Genomic DNA, 13729 nt, shown 5'->3' with positions numbered 1-13729 from the left:
CCAGGGTCATCTCCAATCATCCTGGTCTAAATCTTGTCCCAATGACTCTAGAGCAGAAAGTAAGTCAAGTGACCTTGCACAGCTCTCCCTCACTTAAATCCAAATCACTTTCATGTCATGGCGTCACCTCCCTGATGTCATGGATCTCTTCAAGAATGCTCACTGCCCATCCCATATCCAATCTATTGCTAAGACCTATAGATTTTTGCAACATTTCTCAAATGCACCTTCTCCTCTCCTCTGACACTACCACCATCATCACTTCAAACCTGAATTATTACAATAATCTGCTGGTGGGTAGGTCTCCTTCATCTCTCACCACACTCAATCCATCTTCCATTCAACCACCAAAGTGTCTCTTAAAACACACATCTGACCAAGTCACCTTCCCATTCAATAAACACCAGTGGGTTCCTACTGCCTCCAGAATTAAAAACAAAATGCTTTGTTTGGCATTCAAAGTCCTTGAACTGAGACCCATCCTATCTTTCCAGGCCTCTTATGTCTTACTCCTCAACACATGTTCTTCAATTCAGTGACATTGGACTCCTCTCTGTTTTACAAACAAGACATTCCATTTTTCATCCTGAGGCCTCCTTCATGCCTGGAACACTTTTCTTCCTTAGCTATGACTACTGAACTAACTTCCTTTAAGTTCTAAACCAAAATATTACCTTTTATAAGAACCAACCCATCTTAATATCACTGCTTCCCTTTTGCTATTATTTTTTATTTATTCTTTATATAGCTTGTTTTCTGTATGTTTGCATGTTATCTTTCCCATTAGCATATAAGCTACTTGAAGAAAGGAATTGCTCTTTGTCTCTTTTTGTATCCCCAATGCTTAGTACAGTGTCTGGCATATTTAGTAGACTCAATTTGATCTCGATTCCTATTTTAGGGTGGGGTTGGAAGGGGGTGGTATCAAACAACCAACCCCACTCTATCTGCACTTATGATTAAATAAATACCAGGTTTTTCTATAATCCTGAAGTTTCATCTTATACCCAACCAATTGGCAATGTTCTTTATGAAGAGAACAATCAGTATTGCATTATGCAAAGAGAGGTGCATTAATGCACTGCTGGTGAGTGAGGAATAGCTAAATATACTAGAAAGCAATTTGAAAGTATGCAAAGAAAATGATTAAAATAACTATACTTTTTAAACCCAGAGATCCCTTGTTAGTCATATCCCATAAGATCATTATCTAAAGAAAGGTCTCTTCAGAAAATGATCCCCAGGATAATACACTATGATCAAGTAGGATTTATACCAGGAATGCAGGGCTGGTTTAATATTAGGAAAACTATTAGTGTAATTAACCATATTAATAATCAAATTAACAAAAAACATCTGATCATCTCAATAGATGCAGAAAAAGCATTTGATAAAATACAACATCCATTCCTACTAAAAACACTTGAGAGAATAGGAATAAATGGATTATTCCTTAAAATAATCAGGAGCATATATTTAAAACTGTCAGTAAGCATATGTAATGGCGATAAACTGGAACCTTTCTCTGTAAGATCAGGAGTGAAACAAGGTTGCCCACTATCACCATTACTATTCAATATAGTACTAGAAACGCTAGCCTCGGCAATAAGAGCCGAGAAAGAGATTCAAGGAATTAGAGTAAGAAATGAGGAAATCAAACTATCACTCTTTGCAGATGACATGATGGTATACTTAGAGAACCCCAAAGACTCTGCTAAAAAGCTATTAGAAATAATTCAGAACTTTAGCAAAGTTGCAGGATACAAAATAAATACACATAAATCTTCAGCATTTTTATACATCACCAACACAATCCAAGAGCAAGAGATACAAAGAGAAATTCCATTCAAAATAACTGTCGATAGTATAAAATATTTGGGAATATATCTACCAAAGGAAAGTCAGGAATTATATGAGCAAAATTATAAAACACTTGTCACAAAAATAAAGTCAGATTTAAATAATTGGAAAGACATTCAGTGCTCTTGGATAGGCCGAGCGAATATAATAAAGATGATAATACTCCCCAAACTAATCTATTTATTTAGTGCTATACCAATCAGACTCCCAAGAAACTATTTTAATGACCTAGAAAAAATAACAACAGAATTCATATGGAACAACAAAAAGTCAAGAATTTCAAGGGAATTAATGAAAAAAAGTCAGATGAAGGTGGTCTAGCTGTACCTGATCTAGAACTATATTATAAAGCAACAGTCACTAAAACCATTTGGTATTGGTTAAGAAATAGACTAGTTGATCAGTGGAATAGGTTAGGTTCACAGGGCAAGATAGTGAATAAAAATAGCAATCTAGTGTTTGACAAACCCAAAGATCCCAACTTCTGGGATAAGAATTCATCATTTGACAAAAACTACTGGGAAAACTGGAAATTAGTATGGAAGAAACTAGGCATGGACCCACATTTAACACCACATACTAAGATAAAATCAAAATGGGTCCAAGATTTAGGCATAAATAATGAAATCATAAATAAATTAGAGGAACATAGAATAGTTTACCTCTCAGACTTGTGGAGGAGGAAGGAATTTGTGTCCAAAGGAGAACTAGAGACCATTATTGATCACAAAATAGAAAATTTTGATTACACCAAATTAAAAAGTTTCTGCACAAACAAAACTAATGCAAACAAGATTAGAAGGGAAGTAACAAATTGGGAAAACATTTTTATAGGTAAAGGTTCTAATAAAGGCCTCATCTCCAAAATATACAGAGAATTGACTTTAATTTATAAGAAATCAAGCCATTCTCCAATTGATAAATGGTCAAAGGATATGAACAGACAATTTTCAGATGATGAAATTAAAACTATTTCCACTCATATGAAAGAGTGTTCCAAATCACTATTGATCAGAAAAATGCAAATTAAGATATCTCTGCACTACACACCTGTCAGATTGGCTAAGATGACAGGAACAAATAACGATGAATGTTGGAAGGGCTGTGGGAAAACTGGGACACTGATGCATTGTTGGTGGAGTTGTGAAAGAATCCAACCATTCTGGCGAGCAATCTGGAATTATGCCCAAAAAGTCATCAAAATGTGCATACCCTTTGACCCAGCCGTACTACTAATGGGCTTATATCCCAAGGAAATACTAAAGAAGGGAAAGGGACCTGTGTGTGTCAAAATGTTTGTGTCAGCCCTTTTTGTAGTGGCTAGAAACTGGAAAATGAATGGATGTCCATCAATTGGAGAATGGTTGGGTAAATTATGGTATATGAATGTTATGGAATATTATTGTTCTGTAAGAAATGACCAACAGGAGGAATACAGAGAGGCTTGGAGAGACTTACATCAACTGATGCTAAGTGAAACGAGCAGAACCAGAAGATCACTATACACTTCAACAATGATACTGTATGAGGATGTATTCTGATGGAAGTGGATATCTTCAACATAGAAAAGAGCTAATCCAATTCCAATTGATCAATGATGGACAGAATCAGATACATCCAGAAAAGGAACACTGGGAAATGAGTGTAAACTGTGAGCATTTTTTTGTTGTTGTTTGTTTTTTTGTTTTTCTTCCCAGATTATTTTTACCTTCCAAATACAATTCTTCCTTTGCAACAACAACAACAAAATTTGGTTCTGCACATATATATATTGTATCTAGGATATACTATAAGATATTTAATATGTATGGGAATGCCTGCCATCTAGGGGAGAGGGTGGAGGGAAGGAGGGGAAAAATTTGGAACAGAAGGGAGTACAAAGGATAATGTTGTAAAAAAAAAAATTATCTATGCTTATGTACTGTCAAAAAAAAGTTATAATTATAAAAATTAATAAAAAAGAAATTAAAAAAATAAGGAAATGAGATTCAGATTGAAAAAAAAAAGAAAGGTCTCATATTTATAGCAATATTTTATATTAATAAAGAACTAGAGCTAAAGTATATGGCTACTAATTGAAGAATGCCTAAACAAACTGTGATACATAAATGCAATGGCATTTATAGCATTATAAGAAATAATAAAGTAACAGGAACAGAGAAGCATAGTAAGGCACAGTAACTGATATAAAGGTAAAGAATACAAGGAAAATAATCAACAAAAATGTAAATGCAGAGAATAACAATAAAACAATCCAAATTGAATCCTATTTAATAATAATGACCAAGCTCAGCCCCAAAGAAGAGATATGAGAAGGCATCCACTCCCCAACATGTTTGTAGAAGTGAGAGGTCTCTGGATATGGAGCACTACATGATACTGTCAGGGGTTTTTTATATGACATTTATTTTTAATAAACATTTTCCCTTTAAAAATTTTTTTATTATAAAGGATATCTTTCTAGAAGGAGGAGAGAAAACACATTTGGAAATGTAATAGTTGTTACAACAAAAAATAAATATAAATTTATTTTGGAAAAAAAAAAAAACCCAAAACACCTAGAAGTATCAGTGAAAAAATTTTAAAGTAGCTTTATTACAAAAAGTTATCATTATTCTAATACAAATTATATCAAGGAAAAAGAGTAAAGAAGGAACAACAATAACAAAAAAATAATGAAGAGTATACATTTATATTTTAAAAACAAATTCTAGATTTTTGGCAATCCTGTGTTGACCAGATCTATCAGAACCATTTTCCCAGCAGCATGTGCTTACATTGTGTCTTTGCATTGCATTTTGGCAATTCTCTTAATGTTTCAAACTTTTTATTATTATTATTATTATATCTGTTATGGTGATCTGTGACCAGTGATCTTTGATGTTACTATTGTCATTGTTTGGTGGAGTCACAAACTGCACACGTATAAGACAGTGAACTTAATCAATATATGTTGTGTGAGTTCTCATTGCTCCACTGACACTGTTCTCATTCCCACCTTTCTTACTCTCTTCAGGTTGCCTTATTTCTTGAGATACAACTACTGAAATTAAGCTAACTAATAACCCTACAAATCCCTCTAAAAATTCAAGTGAAAGGAAGAGTCAATCAATGTGGCAAATTTAATTGTTGTTTTATTTTAAGAAATTACCATATCCAAACCAGCCTTTAGCAACCTTCACCCTGGATCAGTTAGTAGCCATTGTGAACATGGAAGTAAGATATCAGCAGTAAAAAAAGTACAACTCATTGAAGGCTTAGATGCTGATTAGCAGGAAAAAAAAGGACAAATCATTGAAGGCCCAGACGATATTTAGTATGTTTCAAGCAATGAAACACTGATATTTTTAGACATAATACTATTACACACTTAATAGATTATAGTATAGTGTAAACAACTTTTATATGCACTGAGAAACTAAAAGAATTAATGTGACTCACTTTACTCTAATATTTGCTTTTATTCTGCAATATCTCTGAGGTATACCTGTATACTACAATAAAAAAACCTTAACTAATCAAGCAATAAACATTTATTAAAGGCTTACTATGTATCAGCCACTATGCTAAATGCTAGGGATACAAAGAAAAAGCAGAAGCAGTTCCTGCCTTCAATAAAGCTAATAATATGATGAGGAAAAACATAAATAACATAAAATCAGTACCCAGAAAATATAAGAGATGGAAGAAAATTTAGATCTTCCCAATATGGCACACGCAACAAGCTGGGAAACACTTAATAGATGTTTTCTAATGATTATGAATACTTCTACATACCCTTCTTCTGTCTCATTGATGATGTCACAGATCTCCATATTTAATGTCCAGTCCTCACTCTGTAGGGATCCATCTGTAGCCTTTTCTGTATAAGAAGAAAGAAAGAGTCTTTAGATTCCCCTGGAATAAGGCAGCACTGGCAGGAAAAGTGAGGAATTATAAATTTTTTTTATTAAAGCTTTTTATTTTTCAAAACATATATGTAGATAATTCTGTAACATTAGCCCTTGCAAAACCTTGTATTCCAGTTCCCACTTCCCATCTCCTACCCACCTGCTCTAGATGGCAAGTAGTCCACTATATGTTAAACATGGTAGGAATATATGTTAGGGAATTATAAAAATTATAGAAACTCCTTCTACACCCTCTCTCTCCCTCAAGTCTCATCTGTTCTCAGGAATTCAACTATTATTGTTAAGCAGATGACTCCCAGATCTCTATCTCTAGTATTTTCCTGAGCTCCTATATTATCACCTGCCTTTTGGACTTCCCAACAGGTATCTCAAACTCATCATATTCAAAACAGAATGTATTACTTTTCTCCTTGAGACTCTCTCCTCTTCCTGACTTTTCAATTTCTGCCAAGAGTATCTATCTTTCATTCTTGACTTTTCACTTTTTCTCAATTCTCATATCCAGTTAGGTAAAGAATTTTGTAGATTTTGCTTCTAGAACATCTCCCCCCCCCCCCATCCATCCATCCTTTTTTCCTTCATAAAGCTATCCTTCTAGCTTAGGCTCTCACCACTTCTCAGTAGGGCTATTGCAATGGCTTCATAATTAGTAACATTATGATCGGTCTCTAATCTATCCTTCACACTGATGACAAAGTGATGCCATGTCTATCTAATCATGTAACTTTCCTATGGCTCAAGAAACTGCAAGGGTCTTCTATTCCTTCTAGCACAGAATACAAACTCTGGCATTTTAAAGCCATTCACAAGCTGACTCCAGCCTACTTTTTCTAAAGTTATTACATATTACCCTCTTTCATACTATAAAACCTAGCCTTAGTAATTTGGTGCCTTTTGAAAGGGGAATAATCAACATTAGAGTTAGAAGATACTTTAAATCTGAAGAAGAATACAAGGCAAAGTATATAGATGTGTGGGCAGGAGAAATAATCAATGTTATAGCTAGAAGAGCCCTTAAACCTAGCCCCAAAAAATGAGGCAAGTGAGAAGTTAAAGCACTGTGTCCAAAGTGACACAGTTCGTGAGAGTCAGGATTGGAAAATATATGATTTATGATCCCAAAAGACAGCATCCAGGGCCTGGAAATAATACCACAAAGGGAGCAGTTGAGGGAATAAGGAATTGTTCATCCTGGAGAAGAGAATGGCAAGGAGAAATATGAAAGCTATGTTTAAATTTTAAAAGACTACCTGTCACATGGAAGAAAGAATTGTCTTTTGCTGTACTACATGATAAAACTAAAAACAATGGGTAGAAATGATAGGGATTTAAGACTTCATTTATCTCAATTGAAGAATTTTCTAAAAATTAGACTATGAGTGGTAGACAATGAAATCAGCAATCTTCTCTGGATGCATTGTGCTAGAAGACAAGTGACTGTATGTCAGGGGTATTGTAAAAAGTTTTCCTGAAACTGACAGAAGTTTGCATTGATGATCTCTAAGATTCCTTCCAACACTAAAATTTTCTGATTCTAGAACTCTAGGATCCAGGGCTCTTTTTTGACTATGTTACTTCTTTAGATGTTTGGACTACAAGGATTAAATTTTTTATCTGTATCACAGTACCTTAAATGTGTCAGGAACTTAATAAATATTTGTTGAACTAATAAAAAAAATTAAATGAAATTATATTCATTCTTAGAAGGGCTTTGCCATTCATTAACTACTAGTGTCAGTAACAAAGCTATGGAGTAGAACTTTTGACTCCCGTGTAAATTGGATTTTAATGAGGCAAAGTTGCACAATTTTCAACCAGATCATTCTCTTTTCCTGAGTCACTGAAGTCCAGAGGCAAGACAAAAATCAATAGGAATGGCAACGGTAGTTCTTGGTGTCTTCAGTGTCTGACCTAGCTCTAAGCATTCCACAATATCTACTATTGCTGCCTTCATGATCTACTGAGACAAAATGTTCACATCCACTTATTGTACCAGGGAAGTCTTCACATACTTGGAGCAGACATCCTCCTAATTCACCAATGATTTGAGGCCCTGTTGGTTATCCTCAACCCGGTTTAGCCCATCTGCTGAGATGGTTTAACCAGGGTATGCCTACTTCACATGTTTCAGCTTCTTGGAGCCACATGTGAGAAATCTGTGATAGGTGATAAGCTGTGGTAGATGGATAGCCCTGAAAAAAGGCTCAGGAAGTAAGCCCTCATACCAGTGCTATTTCTTTCTGAACATCTCCTAGAGCAATAGTTATAAATTGTTCATATATTTGGGAGGGGAGAAATTCTCTTCATTATCTACAAGGCTTCCCAGTTTGGAAAAAAGAAGTACTGGCAGGTGGCAAGGGATATTTTGTCCTTTCCTTCATATACCAAGGAGATGTAATATAGAGTCTTATGGAGTTAGGGAAGCACATCTGTATGCCAAGAGGACCACAAGGGACATTATCTTGGGAGGGTTAATAGAAGAAATATTAAATCAATGAAACCTCATTTCCAAGTTCAGTTAGTAGCAGAATTCATTAACCTTATATTCATCCTTTCTTTTTTTCTAATGATACCGAGTTGAAAATGGAAGTCACAGCCACTACAGCATCCTTGGGGGATATTTGAATCTCTATTTTCAGGGTTTAAAAAACATGTGCTTATTAAGATTTTAAAGAAAAATTTTGTTTTAATTCTCTTATGAACTTGCTACAAACACTATATAAGTGATAATACAGACAGCTTGTTTTACTGAAAAATAAATAAAATTAGATTAATAAAGGAGATGAGGTCTGTTGCTACTTTCCTATGTATTAAGAACTCAAGGTTAATGGGAAGAAATTAGCAGTTGATTATTTGCAGAACTCATACTGCTCACCACTGGCAGATATTTTCTTATATTTACCCACGAACTGTCATGTCTCCCAATCAGAGCAGAGTGAAACTGAGATCCCTATTCATATGCAATGGAAGAACTGTATTCCCTAAAAGGCTCCATTTATGGCATTTATTGCATATCAGCTAGTTCTCAATAAAAATAAAAGTAAAAGATCTTCCCTAAAAATTTCTTTTCTTTGTTCTCTTAGATGATGGTAGTAAACAGTGTGAAGCTAAAAAGGGAAGGGATTTCAAGTCGTTCTCTGCTTCAGCATCAAGAGGCAGTTTTCAAAACACTCAAATCAGCTACAACATAATACATTTCTAATATCATATGGAATGCTTAAGATTATTTAATTCAATTCTTTCCCTTTGAGTATAAGGAAACTGAGGCCCAGAGGTTAAATACCTTGGGATTCAGGATTGCTTCTATAAATGTCCAGAAAAATGAAATCAGTAAAAGATTTTGGAAGAAGAAAAATAGCTAGTTAAGACACTGTGGACTAACTGAAAATGAAGACTCTCATATAATATACAAAGTATACCTGAGATTTCTATGTACTATATCTGTAGCTAATTTCTATTAGTCAAGAAAAGGAAGAGTTAATTCTCACAGATCCAAACAGTTAATATTGGTGGACAGAAAAATAGCTTTTTAGTACAAAAATGGGATTAAGTCTTTCCTCTAATTTTACCAGCCATGTAACCCTGGATCCCTTATCACTTTCATGTAACTCTACAAGATTACATTGCAGAACAGCTGTTCACATGCTTTGGTAGATGGATTTCCTCACCAGGAGATAATAGGGAACCAAGACCATTTGAATGTGATGGGAAAGATGGTCATATCTCTATTTTAGGAAAATCACTTTGTCAACTGTGAGGAAGATGGATTGGAATGGAGAATGATTTAAGGCAAAGACGCCAAAGAAAAGATGAGTTAAGATAGGACATGTGAGTAAAGAGAAAATGACATATAATAGAGATGCTATAAAGAAAAAAAAGCAAGACTTGACAATAAATAGAATAAAGGGGATAAATATTGAGGCATCAAATAATGACATCTAGATTGCAAGCTTTGGTGACTAAAAGGATAATAATAATACCTCTAATAGTGCACTTCATAAAAAATCCTTCATATTCCTCCACACTAACATCTTTTTAATCTTATATGTTATAACCTTCCACATAGTCTGTGATGCAGTGACATTGGCCTCTATGCTATTCATTTAACAAGAAACATCATCTCAAGACTTGTTATTTTCACTGCTCTCCTCTATGCAGGGCACACTCGTAATCTTCAGTTGTGTCTCCTGGCTCTTCTAGCTTCCTTAAAATCTCAGATAAAATCCTTCATCTACAAGTAGAGTTTCCCAGTCTTCCTTAATTATAGTGACTGCTCTCTATTGATCATATACAATTCATCCTGTGGATATCTTGTTTGTACATATCTGTTTTCATGTTGCTTTGAATGGGAGACCTTGAAAATAAGAAAAAAATTTTTTTTTGCCTTTCTTTGTGTCTTCAGCACTTAGCAGAGTATCTTGCAAATAATATTAATAAGTATTTATTGATTGACTAATGGAAAAGCTGAGAAGAGAGTAGGTTTGGTGGTGAGGTTTTGAACATGTTGAATCTGAGATGCCAATAAATATACAGTTCAAAATATCTAAGAATCAATTGGTGATATAAAGTCAGGGCATCACTATGCCTGTCTGGAATTATAACTGTCTGGAAATTTATAGCCAACAAACTTAAATTTGAAACAGATGTGATGGCCAAACCCCTATTCATCAAGTCACCACATGAATGTTGGAACTAATCATCTTAGATAACCATAAAACACTCAACTCAGAAGCAGACTACTTACAAACTTTTGGTTTTAATTGCATTTTCTACTAATTTCTCTTCTTTTTAGATCTCTCACTTAAATCCAATCCAATTCACTCCAATTCATGACAATACCTTCCTGATGTCATGAGCCTCTTCGAGAATGCATAATATACAAGGAAAGAACAATGATTTCCAAATAAATCTCTTTCTCCACTGTATGTCTGTATGTGTATAGGAGGAGCAGAAAGCAAGCTGAAAATAACAAATTCCATAACCAATCCTCTTTTTCTGCCTTTTTTTTTGGGGGGGGGAGAGATTCATATTTATTAGTGATTGTCAAGTTCAGAATCACAAAAAAGAAAAATTATTGCAAAAAAGGAAGTCTTATTTCTAATTAATGTCTCGGAGATTTGTGTCATTTCTCTTCAAATGCAAAGTCTTCTTTATATCCTTCCTAACATCTAGTCTAATAATAATGAAAGGAATTCAGAGAAACATGAAATTGATATATATGTATATATATATACATATATATATATGAATATATATGAACTGATAAAAAGTGAAATAAGTAGAATCAAGAGACAGTGACTCTAATGATGGAAATGAAGAAAGTTACTAAAAGAAAGTTAATCTCTGTGTAGGTGAAAACCCAATGAGGGTCCAGAAAACAAGTTATGAAACATGCCTCCTTCCTTGTAATACAGAAGTGTGAAACTTTTAAACAAAATTCAGCATCTTGAGTCAGAAATACTTACTATATTGGTTGTTTTTGTTAAATTGTTTTTCTTTGTCACAAGAAGAAAGTTTGATTTAGGAAGAAGGGTTTTTCTCCCATTTCCTTCCTCCAAATGCTTGGGATATAAAAAACATTGGGATCAATAAAACAAACTTTAAAAAAATAATAGAAACAAGTTGACAAACAGTACTCTGGGAAACCATTAGCAACTTAAAAACTCCAAAAAAGTGAATTATGAGCTAGATATAGATTAACTGAATCTGATCCATAAGATCAGAAGATAAGAAACTACACATAAAATAAAAAAAAATTATGAATAACACTGGGGAACTTAAATATTTAGAGCTCCTACTGAGTTTCTCCAACACCAACCCACACAACATCTAGCTACTGGGTTTCCTGTTTGGATCCCCCAAAGCAGTGACAGTCTAAACTTTTCCTTGCCCCACAAGAGGCGGCAGACATTTATTCTTCTCAGTCAACATCTTAAACCATATACCATCACAATTCAAATTGGAGACCCAATTTTAATATCAAAGGTCATATACCCTTAAAAAAAAAGTTAGAAGAGAACCAGATCAGGTATGTTTCACAGTTATGACAAGGGAGAAATTTTTTTAATCAAAGGATAGAGGCAATAATAAAAGGTAAAGTAGATAATTGATTAAATGAACTCTAAAAGTTTCTGTAAACACAAAAGGAATCAACCAAGAAAAAAAAATCTTTGCACCAAATATCTCTGATAAAGATATGATATTAATTCAGCCCATCAGTTAAGGAATGGCTGAATAAGTTATGGTATATGAATATAATAGAATATTATTGTTTTATAAAAAATGACCAGCAGGATGATTTCAAAAAGGCCTGGAGAAATTTACATGAACTAATGCTAAGTGAAGTGAATAGAATCAAGAGAACATTGAACACAGCAAGAAGATTTTGTGATGATCAATTGTGATGGACTTAGCTCTTTTCAACAATGATTCAGGGTAATTTCAATAGACTTGTGATGGAGAGAGCCATATGCATCCAGAGAGAAAACTATGTGTTCTGAATGTGGACCACAAAATAGCATTTTCACCTTTGTTATTGTTGTTTGCTTGCTTGTTTTTTTCTTTCTCATTTTTCCCCCTTTTAATCTGATTTTTCTTGTGCAGTATGATAAATGTGGAAATATATTTAGAAGAACTGCACATGTTTAAGCTATATTGGATTACTTGCTGTCTAGGGGAGGGAGAAGGGAGGAGGAAAAATTTGGAACACAAGACTTTGCAAGGGTAAATGTTGAAAACAATCTTTGCTTGTATTTGGAAAAAAAACTATTAGTATAAAAAAACAAAAAAATGAGGTAATTCAAGGCAATTCCAATGGACTTGTGATGAAAAGTGTTAACTGCATACACGGAAAGAACTATGAAGAGTGGATGTGAATCAAAACAGTATTTTCACTTTTTTTTTTTGATTGTTTTCTTTCTATTCTTTTTATCTGATTTTATCTGGAAATATGTTTAGAAGAATTATATTAAATTAAATTAGATTTAATTATATTTTATTGCTTGCTGTCTTGGGGAAGGGGAAAGGGTAGGAAGGGAGAAAAATCTAGAAACAAGATTTTGCAAAGGTGAATACTGAAAACTATCTTCGCATGTATTTGGAAAAATAAAATACTATTAAAATTTTTTTAAAGATATGACATTCAGAATACACAGGAAAGAAACATAACTACATAAGACCAAGAGCCACAGGATGCCATCAAAAGATGTGAACAAACAATTCTAAAAATAAGAATTTCAAACTATTAATAACTAAATGAAACACTGTTCTAAATAATTAATAAGAAAAATGAAAAAAAATCTGAGATTTCCTATCGCATCTAGAAATTTGGCAAAGATGAACAAAGATGAAAATAGTCAACAGCTGGAAGCACTGCAGAAAGATAAGCACACTAATATACTGTTGGTGGAGCTGTGGATTTATCCAACTATTCTACAAAACAATGTAATGTTCTGCAAAGAAAGTGACTAACATGGCCACACTCCTTGACCCAGAAACACTACCACTAGGCATATACTCCAATAAGGTCAAAAATAGAAAAGTCCCATCTAAACCAAAATATGCAAAATAGATTGTTGTAGTCCCAAAGAACTAGAAATAAATAGATTCTATCAATTGAGGAATGGCTAGAGAAGTTATGATATATGTAATAATACTTTACCATAAGAAATGGTGAATAGGAAGAATACAGAAAAACATAAGATGTGATGAAGAACAAAGGATATGATGAAACTAAACTTTGTGTAATATTAATGACATTTTTCTGATGTCAGGGTCTTCTTCACGAAAAAAAAGATGAGAAAATGCGCTTCCTTCCCTACCTTCTTTGCAGAAGTAAGGAAACTACAAGTTTCTCCTTCCTTTTTCATTCTATGTTATAAGAGACGCCTCATTAGATAGGTGAGGAGAAATATATTCAAAAACCAATGTATGAAACCAGAAGATAGCAATACTGCCAA

General features: G+C 33.8%; 1 protein-coding gene across 4 annotated transcripts in view; it reads right to left on the bottom strand.

The window, feature by feature from the left end:
* TOM1L2 (target of myb1 like 2 membrane trafficking protein) overlaps positions 1–13729 on the bottom strand; it is a 167064-nt gene that overhangs the window by 111781 nt on the left and 41554 nt on the right. For all 4 annotated transcript variants that reach the window (XM_074281569.1, XM_074281570.1, XM_074281572.1 and 1 more), the window contains exon 2: positions 5638–5722. In XM_074281569.1, the coding sequence (XP_074137670.1) occupies positions 5638–5722 (85 nt within the window). The remainder of the gene's footprint in view (positions 1–5637; positions 5723–13729) is intronic.

Source organism: Sminthopsis crassicaudata, chromosome 1 (assembly GCF_048593235.1).
Source record: "Sminthopsis crassicaudata isolate SCR6 chromosome 1, ASM4859323v1, whole genome shotgun sequence".
NCBI classification, from domain to species: Eukaryota; Metazoa; Chordata; class Mammalia; order Dasyuromorphia; family Dasyuridae; genus Sminthopsis; species Sminthopsis crassicaudata.
The sequence above is the reverse complement of the archived record's forward strand: the minus strand, read 5'-3'. Positions and strand labels throughout refer to the sequence as shown.